This window comes from Eublepharis macularius, chromosome 17 (genome assembly GCF_028583425.1).
Source record: "Eublepharis macularius isolate TG4126 chromosome 17, MPM_Emac_v1.0, whole genome shotgun sequence".
Classification (NCBI taxonomy): Eukaryota; Metazoa; Chordata; class Lepidosauria; order Squamata; family Eublepharidae; genus Eublepharis; species Eublepharis macularius.
The window spans coordinates 12,589,680-12,617,649 of NC_072806.1; the positions used below are offsets into that span (position 1 = coordinate 12,589,680).

Consider the following 27,970-nt stretch of genomic DNA (forward strand, 5'->3'; position numbering starts at 1 on the left):
ACTCAATCCACTTGCCGTTCAAGTGTCATTCGTCACTTGTAGCTTGGCCCTCAGCCTCCCCCTAAGTGTGAGGTTATACAGTGTCCAACGGACAGCTGCCCAACATATGGGTACAGCACGGGGCTATGTAGTGCCCATTCATTAGCTGACCCACGTATGGGTTGCAGTACATTATCTGTCCGCTTCCCTCCCTCTGTATGTTGATGGGCAGGAATCTGGAATTGATCCCATCTTGGGACAGTTATCTGTTTGTTGATTTTATGATGAACTGTTGTTTTATGGTTTTAATATTTGTATTATATTTTTATTGTATTATATTTCAGTTAGGGCGAGTTAGAAATGTTGTTGTTGTTGTTGTTGTTGTTGTCGTTGTTGTTAATAACAATAGCAATAGCAATAGCAATAGCAATAGCAATAGCAATAGCAATAGCAATAGCAATAGCAATAGCAATAACAATAACAACAACAACAACAACAATAATAATGCTAAATAAACCAGCTTAATGAGAGAATTGCCTAACGAAATACAGTTGCATTCACTGGTTACAAGAGATGTCACTTGAAAGAGCCCATGTCTACATTTGTATGTTGTAAAAGTTCAAACCAGTTACTCATATACAAGGTTGTTATATATTACACAAGAACAAGAAATATACAAACCCCAGTAACAAACAACACATAAAGTGCAATAACAAATCCTGCATGGATTACAATTTTAATACCGACTGTGTGCTGTAAATTACAAAAAGCTGTAAGGTCTAATGACTGATCCAATCCTGCAGGTGTCAGTGTTTGAAGTAAATGAATGAAACATGCCTCCTGTAATAGCACCTTAGAAATGTCAGTATGGTTAAATATGTGTGCGCCTTAAACTGATACAAAACCACAAATTTGAAAGCACCTGGTTGATAACGTTTTGCAAGGAAATCGGCACCCCCGGGGCGCGCTTGCGCGCTTACCCGGGTGCCGGGCTTTGCCCTTCCGCATGGATGAAGGGCGGGAGTTTCCCGGGCATCCGGGTCTTCAAAGGGGGCGTGGCCGGCCATATTTAGGCCGGCCCCACTCTCCCTGTGGCGCAGTTGCCGTTGCGCGCTCGTCCAGGGCGGATCTCTCTCCGCTCTAGGAGCGCGCTAGGGCCTTCCCCCGTCGGCGTTTCTGCCGCGTTTTCGGCGGCGGCGGCGGCGGCGGCTGCAGCTGCCCTCCCTGGCTCCGGCTCGGCAGCGTTCTCGGGAGGCAGCGGGGCAGCGGAGGGCCCAGGATCGGCGGCGGCGGCGGTGGCGGCAGCGGCTGCTCTCCCTGGCTCCGGCTCGGCAGCGTTCGCGGGAGGCAGCGGTGCAGCGGAGGGCCCAGGATCGGCGGCGCGGCGCAGCATTCGGCGGCTGCTTCAGGGCCCGCACGGGTCTGGCTTGTGGGCTTGGCCCGTGGTTGCGGAGGCATCCAACGGCGGCCTGCTGTGCTTCATCACCCCCCCCTTTTTGTTACCTGCCCCCTTTAGGGCTTCGTTCACGCTCTCTCTCAGCCAGGGGGTGTTAGGAGTTTGCCCTCCCTGGGGGCTAGGGGGTTTCTGCCCTTCCCTTCGGGTGGGCACCTGGGGTTGGGAGCTTTAGCCAGCGCCATCCTTGGCCGGTTAGGGGTGCCTAGTGGTTGCAGTCTGGGACATCATTACACAACCCGAGCGCTTTTCTGGCTGGTTCTCGTGGGTCTGGTTGGTGGTGTGCCCTGGCTTTGGGTGTGAGTGGCTTTTCTCTGGGGGGTGATTGGAGCCTCCCCCACCCCTGTTTTTTCTAGTCATCATTGTATCGGTGAGGGGTGTCAATACCGGGGTTGCCTGTAATTGTAGCGTAGGCTAGTGGGAGAGGGCTTGTCCTTGCCATGCCTCCTAAGAAGGGTGCAGGGGTTAGTAAAGGTAAGCAGCCTGCCAAGAGGCCTCTGCCAAGTCAAGCCTTGCCACTCTCGTCTTCTGATGATGATGAGGATTCTATTTCTCGGCAGGAAATCCTGGCCAAGCTGGCGGCACTGGAAAGCCGCCGGGGCCTGGCCTCTGGTCAGGTGGCGGGTGCCCGGGGGCAAAGGGCGTCCAAAAAGGTGTCGGTAGCCACTTTTCAGAGGGAGGTTCTGACACGTCTTTCTGCTCTCGAAGGTGCCTCTAGTGCGGCTGTGGCAGCAGCGGACCCACCTAGCAGCCTGGAATCGGGTAGGCTGGCGGAGCAGGAGGCGTCTGAGGCGCAGGAGGCGGCAGAAGAGCCACCTGTTGCTGTGGTCGTTGGTCAGCCTGAAGCAGATGGTAAGCTGTCCTCACCACACACACCTTCCACTTGGCCCTGGGGGCCGCTTGGGGGACCTGGTTTAGCTAACTGGGCCCCACCTTCTCAGGGTAGCGGATCTCAGGTCGCCCCCCTAGGGGGATCGCTGCCCGGGCAGTCTTACCCGTACCAGGGGATTCAGGGCTTTGCGGGCCCCTGGCAGTTTTGGGGTGCCCAGCCTCCACCTCTTCAGCCTGGTGGGCTGGCCACACAGGGGGTAGTTCAGGCTAGTGCGCCTGGTTCTTCCACTGGCAGTCTCATACAAGGACAACCACAGTGGGGATGGCCGTCGTTCCTAAGTAATCCTTATTATCAGGCGTTAGGCGTCATGCCCTACCGGGTCATGCCATTTGGAGATACTGCCTTACCGTTAGGGGACCACTTGACGCCTGCAACTCGGGATAAGATTCTGCGCGGTGAGTTTGTAGACATCTTTACCCTCCTTTTCCGAGATTTGGAAAAGAAGGATAAGGAAGATATGGACGACCGTGACAAGGAACGCCTTAAGCGGCGTAAGATTGATCGCACCTGGGCGAATTGGTTGCCCGGCATGCTGATCTACGCGGGGGTTATAGCCCGGGCGCAGCCTCAAAGGGCTGCGCCTTTGTTCCAGTACATTGACATAGTCTATAGGGCGCATACGGAGTTCGTCGGTGCTGCTTGGATGCAGTATGACGAGGAATTTCGTATGCGTGCGGCGGTGGACCCTACATTGCCCTGGGATCGCATCCACCAGCAGTTGTGGCTGCAGCTCATGGCACCGGCCAAACCAAACCTAGGTGATAGGTCTGATAGCGGGCATTTGTTGCAGCGTCTTGCCACCTCTCCTGGTTCCCGCGCCTCTGCGGGGCAGTCGGTTCCGCCCCGGCTGCTTTGCTGGGAATTTGCTTATCAGGGGGTGTGTGCCAGGAGGGGTTGCGGGTTCAGGCACGAGTGCCCACGGTGCAAGGGACCCCATGGATTCTCGGCTTGTCCTCGCCCCCGGCCACGCGGAGGCGGTCCCCGCCCGGGAGGTGGTCAAGGTAAGCCCTTTGCTGACAAGGGGCCCAACACCCATAAAGCTGAGGGTGCTTTATGAATTACTTCTGTCCTACCCAGACGTGGATTCCGCCACATTTTTATTTGAAGGGTTTAGTTTTGGCTTTCGGATACCCTTTCAGGGGCCTCGGGCCTCCTTTATGTCATCCAACCTGCGTTCGGTGGTTGGCATGGAGGAGGTGGTGAGGCGAAAGATTGAAAAAGAATGCCAAGAGGGGCGAGTTCTGGGCCCCTTTACTGCCCCGCCTGTGCCCAATCTGAGGGTCTCCCCATTGGGAGTTGTACCCAAGAAAGCGGCAGGTGAATACCGCTTGATTCACCACCTGTCTTTCCCCAGGGGTGGATCGGTTAATGATGCCATCCCAGAGCACTTGTGCACCGTCCGGTACACGTCCTTTGACGAGGCGGTGGCTATGATAAAGCGCAATGGCTTTGGGGCTGAAATGGCAAAATGCGACATTAAGTCGGCCTTTCGCCTTTTGCCCGTACATCCTTTGGACTTTGAGCTGCTGGGTTTCTCTTTTGACGGCCTTTTCTACATGGACAGGGCGCTCCCTATGGGATGTTCCGTGTCATGTGCCGCTTTTGAGAAGTTCAGCACCTTTTTGGAGTGGGCTTTGCGTCAGCGGATGGGATGCCGTGACTCCGCCCACTACCTCGATGACTTTATTTTCTGTGGGCCCAGGGGGTCGGGCCAATGTGCCAAGCTATTAGCGGGATTTATTGGTCTGGCTGAGGAGCTGGGGGTTCCCCTCGCCCATGAAAAGACCGAGGGTCCTGCTCAAGTCCTGGTGTAATTGGGTATCGAAATCGATACCGTCCAGCAGACTTTCCGTATCCCGGACGTCAAGGTGAGGGACCTTCGGTCACGCCTGGCGGCTCTCCGGATCAAAAGGAAGGCTTCCTTGCTTGAACTTCAGCAGCTGGTGGGCCACCTCAATTTTGCTTGCAAGGCTGTGGCACCGGGGCGCCCTTTCTTACGGCGCCTTTGTGACGTGATGGCGGGCCTGCGGCTTCCGCATCACAGGATTCGGCTGTCCCAGGGGATCAGGGAGGACCTACATGTGTGGGAGGATTTTCTTTTCTCATATAATGGAGTTACATTCTGGAGGGAGGAGCTCTTGCTCGAAGCGGAGTTGCGGGTGGCTTCCGATGCCTCTGGATCAGTGGGGTTTGGTGTTTATTTCCGGGGACACTGGTGCGCTGAGCCCTGGCCAGCTGCATGGCACAACGGCGACATTGTTAAGGATTTGACATTTTTGGAATTTTTTCCAATCTTGGTAGCCGTTTGGCTTTGGGGTGACGAGCTGGCCAACCATGCTGTCCACTTCTGGTGTGATAACATGGCGGTTGTTCAGGTTATTAACTCCTTGTCATCCCGGTCGCCCAGGGTCATGCGGCTGGTCCGGCCATTTACGCTCCGGTGTCTCCGGCTGAACGTTTTGTTCAGGGCGATGCACGTTCCAGGTCTGGACAATGGGGTGGCGGACGCTTTGTCTCGCCAGCAGATGGAACGTTTTCGCCAATTGGCCCCAGAAGCCGATGCCTTGCCTGTCCAGATGCCAGTGGATCTGTGGAACCTTGGAGGGCTGAAGCATCCAGGGCTATCCGTTTAGCCATCGCTCCTAGCACCAGAAGGTCGTATGATCGCGCGGTGCGGCAGTTTGCAGGCTTCCGGTTGGAAGCTGGCTTGGAGCAGAGCTGGCCCATTCCGGCAGAGCATCTTATACAGTTCTGCGTAGATAGGAAGGAGACTGGCTTGTCGGTGAAGTCTATACGGGGCCTTTTGGCTGCCTTGGCCTTTGCCAGTAAGGCTCGGGGTTTTACGGAGGTAACAGGGGACTTTAGGGTCCGGAAAATGTTAGAAGGGTGGTCTAGGGAGGCCGGTTTTCAGCCTGACGCTAGACAACCCATTTCCCCATCCATTTTGACGGGCTTAGGTGCAGTATGGGGCACGTTATGCTCATCTGGGTATGAGGCCCTCCTGTTTCATGCGGCATCTCTTGTTGCCTTTTTTGGGGCGTTTAGGATAGGTGAGCTTGTGGCTCAGTCGCGGGCGGATGGGTCTGACAGACCCCTTCAGGCTCGCGACGTGAAGTTTGTAGGGGATGGTGTTTCCATCTGTCTTAGGCGGTCTAAGACTGATCAAGCTCGGAAGGGGGTTGTTGTCCAGCTGGGTCCGTGTGCCGAAAGGGAACTTTGCCCGGTGCGTGCGCTGAGGGCTTATATTGAGACCAGAGGCTCCGATGGTGGAGTTCTGTTTCGCCACAGCGACGGGACCCCTCTTACGAGGTACCAGTTCTGGGCTGTCACGAAGAGGGCCCTGGACAAGCTGGGGCTCCAGGGGTTTAAATTCTGTTCTCATTCATTTCGAATTGGGGCTGCCTCGACAGCAGCTGCCATGGGGTACCCGGAAGCGGCCATCCGCGGTGTTGGGCGGTGGCGTTCGGCGGCTTACCGGCGATATGTCCGGCCTTTGCCACCCCCGTTGTAAGCTCTTGTTAATTGTTCCTTTCTTCTGTAGGTGCTGTGGTTCGCCGTGGGAGGTGTCGGATCCTCATATGCGGACACAGTATGGTCTTTTGGGCTGCACACCAGGCCAAGAGGACTCCGTGGGGGTCCCAGCTTGGCCTTAGCCGGTGGGCTCAGATCGAGTGGCAGGGCCGCCGGGGCCTGCGTTGGCCGGGCCTGTTGCCACTCTTGTTTGAGGGAAGGTGTTCCCCTCCTCCTAATTTCTTAGTGATCCACTTAGGTGGAAATGATTTGGGTTGGGTCAAGGGCAAGGCCCTTACTTTACAGGCTCAGGCTGATTTAAAGTTTATTGCTGAGAAATGGCCTGGCGTCCTCATTATATGGTCTTCCATCCTCCCACGTCGGGTTTGGAGGGAGGCTTTAGATCATGACGCAGTTGAGCGGGCCAGGCGCAAGGCCAATAAGGCTATGTTCAAGGCATTGGTGGCAGGGCTGGGGATTTATTTGCCCCATCCACGTATTCGTGATTCCTATGCTGACCTCTACAGGGGAGATGGGATTCACCTTTCTGTCAAGGGCAATGGAATATTCCTGACCGATTTGCGGCAAGGGTTGTTGCTGTCCCTACAGGAGATGTGGGGCGTCAGGGCCTAAGCAGAGGCTTGGCCCTGTCGGTGGCAGGTTAGTTGGGGTAGGCAGAGCGGGCCGGTGAGCACCCGGTGGCACAGCCCCATTGGTGGGGATTGGGGGCCTGTCTCGGATCGGCTGGCGGGCTTTACGGCTGCCAGCTGAGAGGGCAGGCTGCCCTGGGACCCCCTTGAAAAGACCTTCCCTCGGGCCTTACGGCTGGGGTGTATGGTGCTTTAAAGGGGGGAACCATTCGCCTGGCCGGCCGGGTTACAGCCATGCAATGGATGGCTCGCACCTGGGGCAGGGGGTGCTCGCCCATGCTAGTCGGGGAGCAGGTCTGTGTGACCCCTCGCTCGAACAGTACCGCTAGTTTCACCCTTGCCGTTATTAAGTTAACAGGTTAATTAATTATAAATAAATCGGTCATTTAATGGCCCTGTTTCACCCATGCCTTGTGTCCGTCTCTTTATTCCAAATGGGAGGGCAAATCGGCACCCCCGGGGCGCGCTTGCGCGCTTACCCGGGTGCCGGGCTTTGCCCTTCCGCATGGATGAAGGGCGGGAGTTTCCCGGGCATCCGGGTCTTCAAAGGGGGCGTGGCCGGCCATATTTAGGCCGGCCCCACTCTCCCTGTGGCGCAGTTGCCGTTGCGCGCTCGTCCCCCCCCCCTCCACTCCCTTGCTTTTGGCAGTACAGGTTTAGCCGGTCGCTGGTTTTCAGGGCCAGGTAGGAATTTTTTCGCCTCTCGCCTGTTTGGCTGTTGGTGAGGGGTGTTTTTCGCCTACCTTGTACTGCTGCATTAGGTTTAGGCTGTTTTTGCCCGTTGGCAGGTTAGTTGGGGTAGGCAGAGCGGGCCGGTGAGCACCCGGTGGCACAGCCCCATTGGTGGGGATTGGGGGCCTGTCTCGGATCGGCTGGCGGGCTTTACGGCTGCCAGCTGAGAGGGCAGGCTGCCCTGGGACCCCCTGGAAAAGACCTTCCCTCGGGCCTTACGGCTGGGGTGTATGGTGCTTTAAAGGGGGGAACCATTCGCCTGGCCGGCCGGGTTACAGCCATGCAATGGATGGCTCGCACCTGGGGCAGGGGGTGCTCGCCCATGCTAGTCGGGGAGCAGGTCTGTGTGACCCCTCGCTCGAACAGTACCGCTAGTTTCACCCTTGCCGTTATTAAGTTAACAGGTTAATTAATTATAAATAAATCGGTCATTTAATGGCCCTGTTTCACCCATGCCTTGTGTCCGTCTCTTTATTCCAAATGGGAGGGCAAATGCCCCACCGAGGTGCTTCCTGAACTTGATGGACATGTACATTCTGTACAAGTGCTTCACACGCCTGTGCTGACTTTTACAGGTCTGGTACTAATCCCTATATATAACAGTTCAAAAGCACATATTATGGCATAGACAAGATTGCTGGAATTAGAGTTCGTACCATGTTTTAATTTAAAAGTGCACAGACCTCCTGGGTGTCTAAATACATCGGTCACTAGAGCCAGACGCAGAGCTGGTGACAGAGTTTCTGACGCCTGAGGCTGGGGGCAGCTTCAGGACTGTTGCCGCCTCCCACGTGCGCACATGCATGCACCTGCACTGCATGTGATGTCATCATGCAGCATGGCTCTGTGAGCCGGCCCCGTTGGTGCCACAGACAGCTGGGACAGCGCGTGGGTGGACTCCCAGCCCTCCCACTCAGTTGCCCCACACTGCCCCGGCCGCCTGCTGCACCTGGCCCGCAGCTGTTGCAGGTGGTGGCAATGGCAGCATGGGGCAACTGAGCGGGGGGGGGGGGCTGGGAGGCTGCCCACTCAGACTGCCCCACACTGCTGCCGCCAGCATGTGCTCCAGGCCGGGTGCAGCAGCTGTGGGCGAGTCACGGTAGGCAGCCGGGGCATCGTGCAGGTGGCTTCCCAGCCCTCATGCTCAACTGCCGGCGCTGCTGGCGCCAGCTCCATAGTGCACGCCCCCACCCCTGGTGCCCCCTCTGGTGCCTTAGCGCTTGAGGTGGTTGCTGGACCCGCCTCCGTGGACACGCCAGCCCTGGCCAGACAGCACACAGAACAATTGTAACATGTCCTAGTTTAGATACAGTATTCCTATAAGTGGAGTGAATGTCAGCCCTAATCAGCATATTCCGAATGTTTTGGAGTTTATGAAACCCTACAAGGGGTTTATCAGTGGATCCAGGGAAGTCCTCCACAAGGTACCAGTGTTTGCATATAATATATGTGATGGAATACACTAAATTGCTGAACTGAAAAGCACAAGAGATATTATGTGTACTAGTTCTGGCAGTATCCTGCAAAAGTCTCGTCCGATCCATCTTAACTGCCCTGCTGGGCAAAAGACCCACCTGACCTTACCTACTTCTAAAAAACCTGCACTTCCAATCAAAGCTCCAAAGACCAATAAAAAGCCCTGCTGAGCAAAAGACCCGCCCGATCTTGCTACTTTCTAAAAACATTTGGTAGGCGCAAGGACAGGAGTCAGTAGGTGCCATGGTGCCCAGAAGCACCATGTTGGGGAAAGCTGTTCTTCCTCTTTGGTTTCTTGCCTTCCCCATAATGTGTATAGTGTGGCTATACACGGTGTGTGTGGTTGTTTGGAATATTTGTGGGTGTGGGTGTGCAGTTTGCATGGGCATTTGTAATATCTGCAGGATAACATAGGCATTCATTTGCTGAGTATCACAAGTGTGTGTTTGATGTTATCCTTATTGCATGTCTACTTATTCCCCTCAATAAACTCTCTTTCACCATATCCAAGGACACCATAGCTCAGTACTTCTTCTAGGTTTTGCGCAAGCAGTTTTGTTACTCTGCCAGTGTAGTTTGTTGTGTCATTGTGTCATCAATGCTTGTTGAGACCTTGACTGAAGTGGGCACTTGCTTATAGCCATTGTTAAACCTAAGCCATGATGTCTTTAGCCTAGGAGTGAGCTGAGGTGGAAGAAGGTAGCTTCTTTATGACAACTTGGAAAATGTGCAAAAGTTGCATGGATCTTCATATTTATTGCCCCATGATTTGATAAGGTAATATTGATGAGCTTGCTTCTTCTTCGAGGACAAAATATTTTGTAAGCTTTATAAAGACTGTATCACCTCCTAGGCCCCACCATGCCAGCTTCATTCATCTGAACAATGCCTCCTGTTGGGGCCAAACTGCTTGCATTCTGGTTTGGGCCCCAGTCTTGTGGAATAGCTTGCAAATGATATAAAACTACTTGCTCTTTGTTATCCCTTGTCAACATAGCCTTCCTTCCGTCTCTCCTTTTCCTCTTTTGCCTCGGGGATATTGTACATACATTCATGACAGGGGGGTCATCTAGACTAGCCATTGGTAGTAGCTCACACTTGACTCCTACACCCATCAGCTGCTCACACTAGGAATTATTTTGATGGAATGCATTTTGAATTTCCACCACCACCCCACACCCCTGACCTGGATAGCCCAGGTGAGCCTGATCTCCTTATAAGCAATCAGCCCGGCCTCCGCCATTTTAAGAGCCATTTTTAATATGGCTGCTTGTGATATTAAAATATCACCAGGCCTCTTGATTTAAAATGGCTGCTGTATTGCCACCAGAGGACCTCCAACAGTTGCTGAATCCCACCTGGGAGAACACGGCATGCATGGAATGCTGCACAGGAATGCGGAGTGATTAAGAGGTGATTGGATTTGCAGTCCCTCCGGCCCCATAGGAGTCCAGTGCAACAAAGGTCTCACAGAGTCATCCCCACTTAACACATCCCTTTCCCTTCTTCCATGATGAGATCTCCTGTCCTTGACTGAGGAGCTAATCAAATGACATTCATAAATTTATACAGTTGTTCCTGGGAAAGTACAGTCCCCACCTAAAATCCATCAACTTAGCTCTGGTGGAATTCACTAACAAACTATCCCTTTTGTGCAGCGCCAGAACATGTTTTGCATTTGCTTTCACACATCCCGGCAGCTACCGATCAAGGTACTCAAACCTTTTATCAAACCCAGGAACTGATCGTTGGAGCCGTTGTTCTAACAGCTAGGTGGGCTCTTCCACCTCAGGGCACATTTTACCTGTAAAGGTAGAGCCCTGGCCTCATTCAAATTGTGCATGCTTCCTGAGTCCAAGCACTGCTCCCTTAGGGTCACTTCCCTAAGCCTCTCTTTCATCGTACACGCTTCTGGATCCACAAGCGCTGTTCCCCTGAGGTTTGCCCTAAGCCTCTTGTTTTCTTGGTCGAGGACGCTGGACGTTCAAAGCTACTCTCTTCTCCCACGGACTGGACTCCTCTTCAGGATAGGTAGATATATTTTCTCCCTCTCTCTCTATTCCCAATTTCTGGCTAAGCTTCCTAGGACTCTGTGTGTGTGTAATTAATTTTACCCCGTAATTGTGAGTGTATGTGCATGCATTTTGTTCTTAATAAAAGTTATTGTTTGACTTTAAGAACCAGCCTGATTTGCTATTCTGGGAAGGGACTCCGTAGAAGTTGGTGATAGATCCCTGCGGTTACCAGCCTCTCGCATAGCCATTCTCCTTGCTAGCTAATTCCCTCACAAATCATTTCATTGCAAGGAGACCAGTTCTGGTAACATCATCAGATCTCAGAAACGAAGCAGGGTTGGCCTTGGTTAGTAATTGGATGGGAGATCTCCAATGAAGACCAGGCTTTCAGAGGCAGGCAATGGCAAACCACCTCTGCTAGTTTCTTGCCATGAAAACCTCACCAGGGGTCGCCATAAGTTAACTATGACTTGAGGGCACTGCCTACCCCCCCCACCCTCACACACCTTTTTCTCTGTCTCTTGTAGTCAATAGAACAGTAGTGGGCACCTGCTAGAACCAAGGGGGCATTTGATCCTCCCCTCCCAGAGCAGCACCCCTTTTGCCCATCCAACTGAAGCTTTGCCCCTTGAAACGGGTGTGATAAGGATCTAGACCACCCGTTAGAGGAGTTATTATCACAGAAGAACTGATTTATTACACAAGGGATGACCAAGGACCTTTCATTCTGTGAATTCTACGGTCAACTGTTATGTTTCATTAACTTTGTATTACCACATGGTTGGAATATCGGGTGTCTTGAAGATTGAATGGCATTACAAGGACTGGTGTTTGTATGGTGCTAATGAGCATTTGCACTTTATTCATATGTGCAATTGGAATGATAAGAAGCACTTTGAGCACACAGCACTTTATTGTTATTAATGTAAAGAAGATAAGAGACACCTGAGCAAATGTAATTTCTGACTTGTTTTCTTGCATGTGGTTTCCTTCCTATGATATTCATTAATTGATTCATATACGTGTATATAATTAGGAATAAATTTGTAGACATAATTTACAACGTGGGCAATTATTTCCTTGTATAGTTGCCCCTGCCATGGCAGTTCCCCTCCCCCCGCCAGCTCACCTGATCCCAGGTTTGCCACCTCTCTGGCAGAAACTCTCCCAGCTGCCCTGCAGGTTCATGGCTGCAGTGGCAGCAGTAACATTCCTGGCTGCCTAGCCACCTTACAGTTTCGCCATTGTAGCAGCAATGGCAACTCACCTGGGGGCCCTACAGTTTTCGCCAACACAGCTGCATCCGTGTGGACGCTGCTACTTGCCTTCCTGGCAGTTTTGCTGCCTGAAGGAGGGCAGCAACTTCTCTCTTGACCACCTGTAGCTTAGCATCGTCTGTGCTAGCGCACAGAAGCCTTGGTAGGGAATAACCTCTCCTCCATTTTTTAAAAGTTTCAAATTATTCTGCAAGCCTGTCCCGCTCAAGTTTTGTATTGGAATCATGGAAGAGAATTGTATTCCGAGGAGTTAGTGGTGCTACAGGTACGTCCATCTTGCCTAAAGAACCATCTTTGGCCTATATATGCCTTTGAATATGTGCCTTGTTAAGCTGTTTCACTTTCTGCTGATGCAAGCTCTTGCCAGCTGGTGCTGCTTCTTGCTGAGGTAAGCTCTGACCTCGAGAAGAGTATATCTTGATTAGGGGAGGACCGGGCAATCAGGCCTTGGATAGGTGCCAGGCGCTTAGCCTGATCAGCTAGGCTTAGATCATCAAGGCCAGTTTGACACTGAAAGCATTCCTTGGCCTTGGCCCTCTGATTAAGCACCTTCCCTCTCATCAAGACCCTTCTGGGGACGGTGATGTTGCAGGTGGGCAGATACAGGCTTAAAGAATATACATCTGAGCAAGAACACTCTTAGTGGAGGACTCGGTACAGACGAAAGCCGGTGTTGTGCTGTACAGAACTTGGCCGTGGAATCTGCCCGTTGCCATCAGTGAGGGTCCCCCGATGACTGAAAGGGCATTGTTTGCATCAGGTTGCATCTTTCCTTTACTTTGTTATGCTTTATGTTATGCTAGCTGTATGTTTATTCGCTTGTCTTGTATCTTTATGTATATGCTTTGATTATTGTATTTGCTTTGAGTAATAAAGTCATTTTCCTTCACCATTAAAATGTTTAATTGTCCTCAAATCCCAAAAGAACCATCTGCCCATTGGCAGGACAAGTTTGCAAAACTATCTGTTTTGTGTCAGCGTGACCCCGATCCACAGATTTAAGTATCTGTGGATGTCGCTACCAACATTCACAGATGTCAGTATATATTATATAACTTACTATTATATTTAGAATATATAAACGTTACCCCATGACAAAATACTGTGGCTTGTGGCAGAGTGATAATGGAGAGAGGGAGCCTCATTGGATGTTGCAAGACTGGGGGTCTGGGGTGAAGCAGAGAAGTTGAAGAGAAAGAGAATTCCATTCCACCAGCCTTTGCTTTCCCCCTCAAAAGATCCTTCCCTATTTCTTCCTCCACTTCCCTTTTTCTCTCCCCCACTTACCCCCCTCCCCGCTGCTTCCACAGCAAATACCCTTACCCCCCCACCTGGATGCTTCCTAAATAACTTTACTCTGTCCCCTTACCCTAGCAAATACCCAGAGTAACTGGGTTTGGTGCCAGCCCCCTCCACCCACGAGGAATTCTTCCTGCACTGCAGCACTGACTGGGTGATTCAGGGCTCAATGCAGTGCTGGCCAGGAGCAATGTGTCTCAGTCTGGGCTGGGTGCAGCAGGGCTCTGTATGTCCTAGCAGTGTCCTTAGGCACGGGGCTCCCTACTGCTGGCTGGACACAGCAGCACTCTGCATATAGTAGTGAAAACTTACGGTTTTTATGAACCTTGAGATTACTGTGATTCAGTTCTTGATCTGAAATTGGATTTAATTTTGCTTCTTACTATTTCTTTTGCTTTGAACCTTGGTTATACTTGTAATTATTTTAAGAGTATGGGCCAAGCTACACATGACGAATGACACTTGAACAGCAAGTGTATTTCTCCCTGTTCACTTGCCCTCCACTCAATCCACTTGCCGTTCAAGTGTCATTCGTCATGTGTAGCTTGGCCCTATGTGTGTCTTTAAATGCTTGGTGTGGTACAGATGAAGAATGGGGGTGAAAGAGAGAGAGATGAGTGAGATGATTGGTTGATGACTAAGAGTGTGGGTGGAGTCAACTGCAGTTTTTAGTTACTGAGCAGAGAGAAAAGAGGTTTTTCTTCAGTCAGGCACCATCAATCAATTCCCTTGGAAACAGAGCTGGGGGAATGCTTGAACTCTATCTGCACTTCTGTTGCCCTAGAAACCTGAATCGAAGCCCAGCTTACCTTGATCAGCAGGTCTTCCTTCCAACCATGGAGCTGCAAATTGGTTACAATTGGTTACATGGGAGAAGACACCCGGGGGGAGGGAGGGGGAAGGGGGTGTTCTGTATCCATGGGCACTCCAATCTCATCCCTACAAACCCTGATAGGCAGTTCTGACAGCCAGGCCCCTGTACACTGGGCCAACGTCAACTGGTGGCTCTAATTGTATCGAATGGGAGTTTCCTGGGGGCCTCGGATTGGAGAGGGTATAACTCCAAGATCCCTATTGCAATCTTGACCAAACTTGAGTGCTGGCTGGAGGAGAGCCTGCTAAACACTCCCTGGGAATATGGGCTCTCTAAGTCCAACAGGGGCCATTTTGATGCCCACGAACCAGTTCATCAGCGGGAAATGTCCATTTCGGTTCGTTAGTTCAGGTTCGGTGGCAGCACCGAACCATGAACCACTGGTTCATTATTTTTTTTTTATTTGTGCCCATGTCTACTCGGGACCATACAGTCCCACAAAGGAGCCTGATGCTTGGGCACATTATTAAAAGGGAAATTTAATTTAACTATTTTAGAATATAATTCCTGGTGGCAGCAATCTACCCAGAGAAGGATTAAAGGCAAAATCTAACTGAAAAAGAAAAGGGATCGTAACAGTATTGTTCTCAGAATTTAAACTGTCCAACAGGAACACTTGGAGTTGTGAGACATAAATGGAGAAATGAGAAAATGGAGACGAGGGAATGAAGTTAGCCACATTGGGTCCCAATTGTGAAGAAGTGCAAGGGATAAGTGAAGGAAGGAAGGACATAAGTAAGTAAGTAAAATTAATATTTATTTTATAGTGACCAAACATTTGAAGTCTGAAGGTATTTGAAACCAGATGCTATTCCTACTCCCCACCACCACCAATCACTACCAGATACTGGATACTATCAAGATTTTGATTTTCCTGATTTAACATAAACCTTTGAAAGAAAACAACTCAAATGCCATTTCATGCAAAGTAACGGGTCACAGGTGTTTCCAGTTGAAGGCAGTTTCATTTTAGAACCTTTGTATGAAGTCCACTATGTGTTTCATTGCATGTTCTGCCTCTTGGTACTGAAATAAAATCAAATCAATTTTGAACATTATTCCATGGAATCCTTTCTTTAGGTGAAGCCAAGTCACCGGCACACCGTTATCCTCTAGCCGTTTCTTGTACAATAGTCCGTCATCTCGAAGTATGTCATATTCACAGGTCAAAAGGAAAGTCTCAGGGAGCTGGCGTACAATGTCATCTTCAGCTAAAAGTGGGCAATTCTCTGGCAGAAAAGATATTTCAGATAACTTGTAAAGCTTTTCTGAAAATGGAGCGGGCACTATTGGCACATAGCCTCTGACCTTAAACTCATCTGGAATGTGATCAGCACTAATCCATTTCCTATATTTCACTGCCACTTCATCAGGAACATGAGCATTCTTCATCGCTCCATTTAAATCTATCATCTCTTTTGTCCTGATCCTGAACCTTGCAGCAAGTCGGATACCCCGTTCCCTAGTCAAGATCGGAGCATAGGGGTTCTGCTGATATGAAGGCAACGTAACATCTACTGTCTGGAGTGGTGGATAAATCAGCAACTGTGCTTGGATTTTTGGGACATGTTTCCTAGATACTAGGTCATTACAAATAGCAGCAGCAAGTGTTCCTCCACTACTATCCCCTGCAAGTATAATGCGGTTGGGGTCCACTCCATAATTCCTTGCTTCTTTTAGAAAATGTTCTACGGCTGCTAAGCAATCCTCAGCTTGTGCCGGATGCTGGTGCTCTGGACCTAAGCGAAACCTGAAAGATCAGCAACAGAAAGGACATCATATGAAATGATAGATGAAAATGATGGATTAAAATCACCACCCTGTCTTCCCAGAATTTCCATTGCCACTTTAACTTTTTTTTTAAAAAGATGTGACCATTTTTTCTGCTACTTCAAAAGATGTAGTGGCCTGGAGGAATTTTCCTAGCATTTCTTGAAGATGGTTAGAAGAACACTAATAGCCAATACTAATAGACAAGCAGCCCTGATCTGAGGAATTCTGTGCTTTTTTCTGGGAAAAGAGGTGGTAGAACTCTCCATTATCATATGTGTGCACGTGAAGCTTGCACACGCTCCCGGAAGTGTGTGATGATGTCACTTCCAGAAGTGATGTCGTCATGCAGGGTGCAGCCACCACCCAGGAGCGCTCCCGCAATTCAGCCCTGCTCACCTCCCTGCCCCTTACTGGCAGCAATGTTCCCTCTGAGGGCCAAGCTACACATGATGAATGACACTTGAACGGCAAGTGTATTTCTCCCTGTTCACTTGCCCTCCACTCAATCCACTTGCCGTTCAAGTGTCATTCGTCATGTGTAGCTTGGCCCTAAGCGGTGCAGTGTTGTGAGCCAGAAATCTACTTTGTGAGCAGCAACTTGCAAGTTTTGAGCATGCCTTGTCCAAAAACAGAATCCATTAGATTAAAAGACTTTTGAATTAGATTGTCTGAGGCACTGATATGTTGATGACACCCACTTATGCATGTGGTTCTCAAAAGCTTATGCCTCAATAAAGTTGGTTAGTCTTAAAAGTGCTACTGGACTTTTTAGTATTTTGCAACTACAGACTAACACAGCTAACTCCTCTGGATATTAAAGAGTGCATCTGTAATATACGGAGTTCACTGCCACATGAAGTGGCAACTGCTAGAGGGTTTTAGGGAATTAAAATGATTAGAGACAAAGACCTTCTATAGCATGTAGGAAACTCACGGGCTAATGCTTGTGTTTGTTACTCTACAAGTCTTGCAGAGGCAAAAGCCACTCCAGAACGCAGCAGGTACAGCCTCGAGCTCTGACACCCATCCAGCCAAAGTTAAAATAAAAAGCTTTCCTGATTATATTAAATGACTCTTGGGGGGGGGGGCTTTATCTCCCTTCAGAGTACCCTCAGAAGCAGGAGCTGGGAACCCTAATGCCATTGCTATTTCTATTTCTCCTCATCACATGGTATAAACAAGCAGCAGTACTGCTCCTTGAACCTTTAATACTGCAAGAACCAAGACTACCAATGCCTGTCAAGATGATGCAGCCAAATGCTATCTGGAATATGATTGTTGTCAGGACAGATCCGACCTCGAGTCCATGGGACATGCTCGTCGACAGATCTGATCTTGAATCTGATGGTTCTGAAACAGTCTGAGTTGGACTAGGTAGGTGATCTGCTGGGGCAGATAACTGGACTGGGGCACTCCTAAGGGCTCAATCTCTACCATAACATGGCCTTAAGGCAGTTGGCTGTATTTCTGCTGGCCTTTAGATTAAATATTTGACAGTGTTTACAGCCCCAATGTTGTGGCCTTCACCAAGACAACGCAGGGACAAGGAATATCTATCGGTCTTGATAATTTTTGAGCTGCATTCGGCACATTTCTTGAAAAGAGCTTTCTGTGCCATGAATGAATCAGAGAAGAAGGTGTCCCCCAAAGAAAAGACAGATGGAAGCCAAAAAAGATGACAATAAAAAATAACTGGTTTGAGATCCCCCCCATGTGATTGCACTTCCATGATGCAGCTTCCCTGAGTGGCTGGCAGGCTGTGCCTGCTTTCACCTCTGCCCACTGCTAACTCAGCCACCCTTCCCTGATTGGGCCAGCCTTTCAAGGTCATTTGCATATGCGGCCTGATTGATCCTCACCCCCAACATTCTAAACAGTCTGCAGTTGCTATTGGGAGTCATTGCATGTGTCTTGAGGTAAAATGCACCTTCCAGTCTTCCCCTAAAAGTTCACTTGGGTTGCCAATCTCCCTGTGGGCCTGGCTTTTCTGTGTGGCTGGCAGGCTCCTGCCTGCTTGCACCCCCCTCTCTCTGATTGGTCAGCTGTGGAACTCTGTTCTGAGGTAAAAATCAGGTCAAGGAAACTGCAGACAGTTGAAGAAAGTTGGTAACTGGATTTAAAGTAGTTAAATATAATAGAAAAGCATGAGTATCAAGCTAGTATCAATCAATGTTTAATCAATCTAGTAAATAAATAAAATAATAGTATTGGGAAAGGGTACAGAGGAAACGCCTTTCAGGTTCCCCACCACACAACTGGCCCAGCTCAGCCACGACTGCACAACTGGGCCATAGTGGAGAGGCTATCAACAGGGAGGAAGGAAAGTGAGAAGAAAGCAGGAAAAGCGAAGAGGCTAAGGAGGTGGATTGGGAAGGGAAAGAGGAGAGGTGGAGGAGGGGAAAATGAGATGCCTTCAACAGATGCTTACTATATCCCACTTGTTATATCTAATTCTCAACACAGGCAAATCTGTGGGTACTTACAACCATAAATTGGGGCTATGAACAGACAAGACAGACATTTTCACAAACCCGAGAAATGCTCCAGGGTTGCAAAAAAAATCTGTATTTAAAAATGCATTGGGGCAGGGCTTTTTTGTGCTGGGATGTCCTGGTATAGCATATTGGCAACTCTTCTGGCCAGTGAGCCATGTTTCTAGGGCCAGGCCCCAGTGATTAGAGCTGATGCCATGCTGCTTTGCTGTGCACATTCTCCAACCTGTACTTAGATGCAATCTCCTCTGCTGTCTGCACTTTACTCACCTTGGTGCATGGAAGGATAGATGGAAGTGATTGCTAGACTAGCCAAGCAAAGCTGGCAGTGGCAGCTGAACACCAGTACGAGTGGACATTCTCCTACTGGGTTTGCAGTGCCTATATTTCCAGACCCAAAGATATGTGGTTGCAGCAACTTTAGGCAAAGATTCTTCAGCCAGAGATTTTCCCTGGGCAGCTTCTGATATCAGCCTTGCAAAAAGTATGGAGCAAGCAACACCAGCATTGCTAGTACAAAACAATCTCACTTACCCAATATTCACAACCATCGTCCCACTTCTTAGGGCTAATTGACGGCATACAGCTGCATAAGCTCCTGGAAAGTTTTAAAAAACTCCTTCAGTACAGAAAATCTTTATACAGCTCATTAATTTCTATCCAGTTTTCTTGAAAGAATAAAACACAGAAAGAAGTTCATAACTTGAGGGTAAAGAAAACTGGGGTTTTTTTGGGGGGGGGGGAGTTATTCCTTCACACAGACCCTTCCTGAAGTGATTTACAAAGTAAAACATAATAATAAAAAGTAACATTCTAAATGTCCTAACAATTGATAAACTATCAAAAGAGCATCAAGCAGCCAGATTGAAGCCAATCTGCACAGACTGAAGTGCAGATTCATTGCAATTGTACCTTTCCTCATCTACCATACCGAATGTGGTCATCGTGGGAGCCTCGGAAGTTCTTCAGACCTTGAATACACTGTTTCTGCATGTGGGCTGAGTGGTTTTTTTTCTACCTCTTACTGTTTACATTGATTAGAAAATTATATGTGGATGTGTATATGTGTAGTGCTGCTGTTTATACGGATGTGATTTAAGAATTAGATGTATACTATTTATTAATTACTGACTGTTACTATTTATGATACTGACTGTTTGTTATGCTTTGCACATTGGCATTGTACTAACACATTGACTCCTGGTTCCTATTCTTAATTGCTTATTGGGAGACCTTTTTGTTTTTGGTTACCTCATATCTTCCTAGTGGACTTCCTTGTTGTTTCCTCCAACTCCAACTGGGTTTTCTCCAGGAGGAATCCATTATACCTTCAAGGAACCACCCATTTGGAAACCACTGTGTCAACCATAGGAAAATGCTTAGATTGCAACCTCCTAACATTCTGTAGAACCTCCCAACATTCTGATGATTTGATCAAGCCTCAATGCATCCATTTTGTTGTGGTGCTTAATTACTTTTTCTCAAAATCCCCAATGCTTTTAAATGTTTTATATGGAATGTTTTAAATGTTCTTAATGCTGTTATCTGCCCCGAGCCTGCTCGCGGGGAGGACAGAATACAAATACGATAAAGTAATAACATAAAAATACTAAATAAAGCTACCTCAGGACTAAGAAGTTTGCAGATCCTGTTAGAAGATCGGGCACAATGATGTCATTGACTCCAACAAAGCTTTGAACAAATTTCTTTAACAATACTTCATTTTCCTACAAATAGGTAATGAAAATATTCAATATCTTACTAATGGTCCCAAACATGCCAACACCTCCATGTATGTAGATCACACATCTTCTTGGCTCAGTGTAGGGATGTTTTGGTTCATATATTCTCACAGGCACATTACCAAAATGTTCATCCCTGATGTAGAGATTCCGGTCGGTTTGAAATGATCCCAACGGTAGTAAAAATCTGATATATTGGATTTGGCTGCATATCCCTAATGTCTCCAAAACAGATCCCTATTTTATAGAGAGGGAAAGAGAGAAATAGTAGAGGTTAGCACAAAAATAATCAGTTAATTTTACAGCGGTTGTTTCTACACCATTATTATTTTTTCTTTATAATTTACAGAGGTTGTTTTCACCATTTTTTCCCTTTACAATTAATTAGAACATAGTTTCATGTGGGTAGCCATGTTGGTCTGTAGTAAAAGGAGGGGTGGATCTACTATGAAACTAATGAAGCTTAAACTTCAGGGCCTCTGATCCTGGAGGGGCCCTGGAGCAACTTTTTTTTAATCAGTGAATTTTTCAACAAAATTGATGGCGTTTTTTAAAGTGTTTGTTATTGAAATAAGGCTATTTTAGTGACAGAATCATAAGCCAATGTCTTCAAAATTTTCTCAGGGGCTTGCAGCACCCAAACCCCCAGCTGTACGGGCTTGCTGAGCTTGCCAGAATTTATTTATAGCCTACATTTTGGCTGCTGGATCCTCGAATCTTCATTAGTGCATGGCTTAATAGTTCTACAGCTTAGCTCTTAGTCAATCAGAACCATAAAAAGACATCTGAATTCTTAATTCAGGCTGCACTAGTCTCACTTGTGTATTTTGTGCATTATAACACCAAAAATTAGATTTTCACATCTTTATCCTAATGAGTTCCACCCCGTCTGATGACCTTCTACGTCTCTAGTAGAGAATGAACCAATACTTTTTTGTGCACATTGACGTTGGGTGCTGTGATTCCACCATTTGGGCCTCGAGGTCCTCGCAAGGAGAGATGGAATGCATATTATGCAAGCAGGAGACAAATTTAGAATGAGAAACGGTTTTTATAAATTGTACATAAATATATTGCAATGTAGAAGAAGAATTAGAATAATTTTAAAATGTAACTTCTTGAATATAAAAATGCATGCAGAAATAGATTTTGAGCAGAAACATCCTTTACTTTTTATTATGAGATATATAATAGACTTTCCTCTTGTAATTCAATATATTACCTATTTGTTTAAATTCATAGTAGGTATGTAGAAGTGGTGAAAGTATGTAATATTGAATATGTAGTAATGATGAAACCAATAATGTAGCTACAAAACAGATTAGTTATGAAATTTGAAACCTAATATGAAGAGCATAAATCTTCTGTGCTTGTCGCACTGCATGTGCCCTCCCTATTCTTATTTTTATTGTATTTTTATTTTATTCTCCTTTTATTTCTTACTATATTATTGCTGACTCCTTCCAGAGTTGGTTCTGTACTGAAATAATTTGATGATGATGATGATGAAGATGATTAATATAAATGTACGACTAAATACCATTTTATTTCATAGACAGTGTCTTTAAAAATGAATGAATGGAATGTTGAGGACTGGGGACAAATATATTTTTCTTTACATACTCTGTTATATATAATTATTCTGATCTTCACAATTACGTCATATAATCTCCCTTTTCCTTTCTATATTCCTTCAGTACTATTACTTCATTTTTTAAAAAATAAATATATATATATATATTAAAAAATTCTGCTACCATGCCTTCCTGTATCTGTTTCCCTGAATGTTCTAACTGTTGTTTATTATTATACTTTGCTCAATGAATGTCCAAACTGTTGATTATATTGTTTTATTGTATTATTCTGAATAATCTACTTTCAATGTCCATGAGAAAGAAATATCAACAGCAGCAACAACAACAACAACAAAAACAAAAACAACAGATCGACACCTTGAATACAATACCCTAGACATCACAGTTGTGGAAAATCGAAAAGTTTAGATAATAGACATTGCAATTCCAGGGGATGCCAGAGTCAAAGAAAAAGGACAAGAAAAATGATTAAATATAGAGATCTGACAATAGAAACCACCCGACTGTGGTTGAAGAATACAACAGTAGTCCCCATTGGCATCGGGGCACTGGGAACTATTTCAAAAAAATTTGCCACTTATATGGAAAAACTGCAGCTTTCTGATGTAACACCTACAGAACTGCAAAAGATGGCATTACTCGGAAAAGCGTACATATTGCACCAATACCTGGCTGATACTTGGGTCTCTGGTGGAAACTTGTATCAGCTGAGCAAAGCCAATCAATGATAACATGTGATCCTTATTTATTATTGATTGTGTTGTGGGTAATTTGAATAATAATGAAAATAATAATAATAATAATGTTACAAAAGAGTGGGAAAGTCTATAGTTCAGCAAAAATGGACTAACAACACCTGAGCAAAATAAATAAAACAAGTCATACTTTCCTCATCTCAGATCTAAAACTTACCACCCTTGATGGTCAGTTAGGGGGTAGGTACTAGGCAACATAATTTTAAATACTCCCCATTTCTGTTCATGTGCTGTTAATGCTTATATCTTTGCCATTGTTCGGGCAGTCTTCATTGAGGTCTGACTGACCTCTATCCTCGAACAAACTTCCCAAATCTTTCTCCTTTCTTCTTTTAAAAGGACAAAGATTATCTATATAGACTGTAAGATCACTCCATCCTGCCTGATGGAAAATTGCCAGCCAGCTCTCAGAAGGTCTTTGAAACCTTCATTGATCAGTGTGGCACTGGAGCCCCTGGAGACGGTCATTGTTTCCCTGGCAAACCTCATCAATTTAGGAGCTGACATCCTGCTACCATGGCAAACTGGAAGCTAAGTAGAAATGGGGGGGGGGTTGCTTACTGGTAAGGTAGTTGTAATTTAGCCACTGAGCAATCAAATTCAACATATACCTTACTACATTGTACATTTTTACCCTGAAATCTGGGGAGAAGGAACATCTCACTAATCACCACCTATTTTTCCCCTTAAAAAAGAGGAGGAAAAAATCAATACTGGAATCCCTTCTGGTGCTAGTGAATAGATATGGGCACGAACAGAAAAAAAACTGAACGTGTTCGTTGTTCGTTGCCATCCACGAACATTGAACAACGAACATTGATGAACATGACCTGTTTTTGAACATGTTCGTTGTTCGTGGGGGCCAGCAAAACCCCTACCTGAGCAGGCAGCAGGAAATGTACCAATAATAAATAATAGCTTGGCCCTGAGCCTGGCAGCAGCCCTGGAACTTGAAGAGGTAGATCCCTATCCAACCACACACAAAGGAAATTCAAGCTCCAATGCACTCTCCCTGTCTCTCTCTCAAAATGCCAACAGCAACTGTCTCTCCTTCACTGTCTGCAAAACCAGAGCTGGGAGCCCCCCTCCCCCCTGCTCTTTGCTTCCTGGTAACAAATTTGGAGCTGCACACTTGAAAGGAAGACCTGCCTGTCAAGCTAAATTGGGCTTAGATTGGGGTTTCCAGGGCAACAGCGGGAGTTCAGACAGAGTTCAGGCAGTCCCTGCCTCCAATTGCCAAGGGAATTGATTGCAGGTGCCAGACTATCTGGCTTGATGAACAGCAACGAAGAGCCCTGCAATGAACACTCGTTCATTTAGAGTTCCTTTAGAATGGGGCTTCACGAACAGCTTGTTTGTGAACACCTGATTGGGCTATTCATGGCTTTTTTTAGTTCGTATTGCTGTTGGTGCCCATCTGTAGTTGTGAATGAGAACTCTTTCATTGATGTTGGAACACATCTTCAGGTTAGGAGCTAAGTTCCTGAGAAAATTGAGTTGCTCCTTTCCCTTCTTAAACTACAGGGAGGCAGTGTGTTATAGTGACTGCAGTTTTAAGTTTGGACTTAGCAATGCAGGTGTTACCACCACAGGCTGAATTTGGCCAGAAGCAGACTGGACAAGCCAAGCCAAAGAACCTCTGCTGTGCTACAAGCCAGAACTGCAGGGCCACTCAGCTCAGCCGGGCTGACAGTGGACATTAGCTCACTCACTGCTTCACACACATGCCACAAACTACAAGCAGTGCAGGAGGAGGCAATTTGTGGGATGACCCCAACTGTTGAAAGTGAGGAGAATGAGCCAAATGGTGCCAGAACGTTGGGCTGGCTTTGCTTGCTCTTGGCCACCAGCAGCCCCATAGTGAACCAGTGAGAAATTTACCTCTAAATTAAATGGCCAGTCCACTGCTTCATTGTCATTCTCCATCTCGATAGCTGTGAGGATAAAGTGGAAGTGCCATCTAAAGTTGCTCATAAGAAAACCAGATTTTAAAAAAAGGGAGCTAGCCCCACTTTTTCCAGCTTAACATCTAGAAATGGTGACATGTATAATAAAATTATGACTTTTAACTTTCTGTTCTCTCTAGCACTAGGAAAACCGGGAAATGGAACTTCCCCTTAAAACTGGATGCACTTACCGCCAAAAACCCCATATCTACTGAGAAGGCAGTCAGGGCATATTTGCAGGATTCAAAGATTCCAACAGGGATACCAATTCTTCGGGAAAACAGATAAACCCTGCAGAGGAAGCAAAGAGCCAGACAGATCACGAGGACAACTGACAAATCCATTGTCTTCCCAGAGAAGTGACTCAGAGTGCCCGATAGCTTTTTTTTAGCACATATAGCTGAAGGTCTTGCCGGTTAAATATACTATGATTTCACATCACCCAAGTTGTGTAGGAGAGTATGGCTTGATGACATCCTGGAAAATTATCGTCTTCATAAAGAATGTGTTTTGACACATCAGACAGCAACTTGATCTGAAACTTTGCCAAGCAAACGCCAAGCATTTTGCAAAGTAATTCTCTAAGGATTGGACAGTTTCAGGTGGGTAGCCCTGTTGGTCTGTAGGAGAAGAACAAGATTCGGGGCCAGTAGCAACTTACAGATCAGCTAGATTTCCAAGGTGTGAGCTTTCAAGCATCCAAGCTCCCTTTGTCAGATTAAATAGTTAACGCTTCTCTTTTCTCCATCCCTCTCTTAAAACGAGCAAATTATTCCCCCCCCTCCCGTTCTCTTCTGCATCAAGCAGCCATCTCTTGTTCATTTTCAGAAGTTCTTTCCCAGGTCAGTTGCCTAATATCCCTTAACTGGAAATGATGGGCTGACTCTAGAAACTTTTGCATGAAAAGTGTGCATTTTATCATGGAATGTCCTCATCATTGCAAAGGTTAGTGTGTAATACCATCTAATAATGTTATTTAGGAAAACGGGAATAATGTGGTGGTTAGAGTTCTGCAATAGGATCTTCAAGGACCAGGTTTAAATCTCCGCTATGTTTTGAAGGTAGCTGGGTAACCATGGGCCAGTTACAGGTGACTTACAAGGCTGTTGCAAGGATAACACAGAGGAGGGGAGAACAATATACCCCACTCTGAACTCCTTGGAAGATTTCACACCATTAAACTGTTAATTTTCTCTCTATATAGCAGAACAATGGTAGCCAAATTTTACGTGTATAACTGATATGAGTAGATTACTGTAGCAATTGTGCCCCACTTTTTAAATTACTATTCTTGTCGATTAGGCAAGGATTGAGTCTTTCAGTTTTCAACAAGACAACTCTAGCTCTCCTGAAGAGGTTTAAACTTTGGTCCTTAGGAAATACTTGCACCACTCTCTACATAATGAAGCAAGCAAATCTCCTGTTGCATGAAAGGATCAATCTTCCTGACCTTAAGTATTGTTTTCTGAATAATTTTCTAATATTTGTTCTGTACAGTAGTCCCACCGTGTGTGCTGAAAGTTTACTTTCCCAGTCACCACTTACTTTCTGACTTATCTGTAATAGCCTCTATGTGAGTGAGTACAACTGGTTAAAAAGTTTTCTTGGAGCTGTAAATTAACAGAGAGTAAACAGCTCTCAATATAAATAAACCATCATAGTTCAAAGATCAGTTCATGGCCAATGTCCTTCTGCCATGTTTAGTATGATATTTACAAGATGTTTCTTATAACAGGGAACTCACCATGACTTGGATATTAGTGGGTGCTGCATGTGTCTCTGTGCTTCCGTGTTACTTTCCTAATAAGCATGTTGCTTCTCTTTGTGTAAGGTGGGAGTACCTCTGGAATCTTCCTCTCTTCCTGTCTCCATTGGGAGAGTTTCTGTCTCTTGTCTTCTGCTCTCAAAAGGAGAAGTCATGTCTACATCTCTCTCTCTTTTGCAATAGGGAATTTTCTTTCTAACACCCATGCATCCAAACCACCACTGACTTGCAAACACCCCTTGCCCCTGCTCCAAGACACACATCCCTCTCCCAGGAAAGTAAAAACAGAAAGGCAGCAGGACCAAGAAGTCCATGGCCAGGCTTGAACAACAATTTCGGGCACTCAGGACTAGCCCCTGTTTCTCAGAGTCAGGAGAGGTGGTTCCCAAGAGACATACCATGAGGGCTAGATACTCCTCTGCATGTCTGATTTCACCACCAACCACATGGGACCAGAAAGAGAATATCATGCTGATCACCATGGCTCACTGGAAAGGCACTTGGAGAGCATGCCTAGGGCTCTTCATGTGAACCATACATAGGAATGGGAGGGAAACGAGGTAAAGTTCATTGTCTGACTCCCACACACACACACAAACAGAACAAGGGGGAGCAGGTTGTCCTTTTTGGTGAGGAGCTCCAGAGATTCAGTGTTTTGGTCAACACCTGGCTCTACAAGTCCCCCTCTGTGCTAGAGACCATCCTTTGGGACATATGAAGGGGCTGCCCTACAGGGAAGTGACAGATTGAGGGGAGGAATGGGAGCAGTGGGGCATGGAGCTGCAATCATCCACAAGCAAGCAAATAGATGTTGGAATAGGCAACTCAGCCTGCCTTTGGACACTGGGGCCACTGCATGTCTATTTGAATGTAATGTATAAATCTAGCAACCTGCCACTCTCTTGTCTAAGGTGGGAACGTCTACTGACTCCTCCTCTCTTGCCTCTGTGTCTCTTGGGAAATTTCCTCTCCCCACATGGTCTTCCAAGAGAAAGGATGTAAATCCTCCATGCTCCTTATGGAACTTCTTTTTATCCAAAAACACACATCTACAGCCTCGCTGCCTACTTTTTCAGGTCATGGCATTAGAATAGGGAATGTAACTCTTTAGATTAGGATCTTTCCCTTCTTATTACCAGAAGATATTGTTATGGAAGAAATTTGCTACAATAAACTGTAAGTTCTATCTTTCTATGATTTTGTCTGAAGATTAATTAATTAATGCACATTTTTAAGGGTTTAAACGCTTCTGACTAAATAACTCTTTTATGTTACTCTGCTAAACCCAACTAGATATATAATCCCAATATGGTTATTGGGCCAGTCTTGAATTTAATAAGTTCCTCGGGGCCAAAGAGAGCCCATATTTGAATCAAAGAAGCAAAAGAGTTTTTTTTAAAAACTGCAAAGCCTAAACTTGAATCTAGAAGTAAAGAGTTTTAAACTGCAAAAAATTTTCCCCTTGTCTCTGCCAGTCTAACAGCCAAGAAGGACAAAGGACTTAATTAGCATGTGAATGCCCTCACAGGCAACCTCATGAGGAACAAAGAAAGACATTAGGTTAAAAGTCTAACAGCCTTTTTCCAGCCCTAAAATGTGCACAGAAAAGCAGAGAAACCTCCTTTTAAAACTTCTGGCTAGCTTGAGCCTAGCGTACAGAAAACTAAGTTAAAGAGGGAAAATAAGGTTTTCTAGAGAAATATTTTGAAATTTCTTTAAAATGTCGAAAAGACAGGCTGTTTTGG

At 46.7% G+C, this 27,970-nt stretch overlaps 1 protein-coding gene across 1 annotated transcript; it reads right to left on the minus strand.

Moving 5' to 3' along the window:
- Positions 1-14,984: 14,984 nt before the first annotated feature.
- Positions 14,985-24,730, minus strand: LOC129344917 (arylacetamide deacetylase-like 4). Its single transcript, XM_055001832.1, has 4 exons — positions 24,652-24,730; positions 20,185-20,401; positions 18,957-19,020; positions 14,985-15,907 (listed from the first exon to the last, which is right to left on the minus strand). The coding sequence occupies exons 1-4, from the start codon at positions 24,664-24,666 to the stop codon at positions 15,127-15,129; spliced, it is 1,077 nt and encodes a 358-aa protein (XP_054857807.1). The 5' UTR covers positions 24,667-24,730; the 3' UTR covers positions 14,985-15,126.
- Between the last annotated feature and the right edge of the window lie 3,240 nt (positions 24,731-27,970).

What these genes read in the sequence shown, in the direction of transcription:
- LOC129344917 (XM_055001832.1), bottom strand. An exon ending in TGGCATGTTTGGGACCATTA is followed by an intron (nt 19,021 to 20,184) that starts GTAAGATATTGA and finishes AAAACTTTCCAG; the next exon opens with GAGCTTATGCAGCTGTATGC. An exon ending in ACGATGGTTGTGAATATTGG is followed by an intron (nt 15,908 to 18,956) that starts GTAAGTGAGATT and finishes CTGATCTTTCAG; the next exon opens with GTTTCGCTTAGGTCCAGAGC.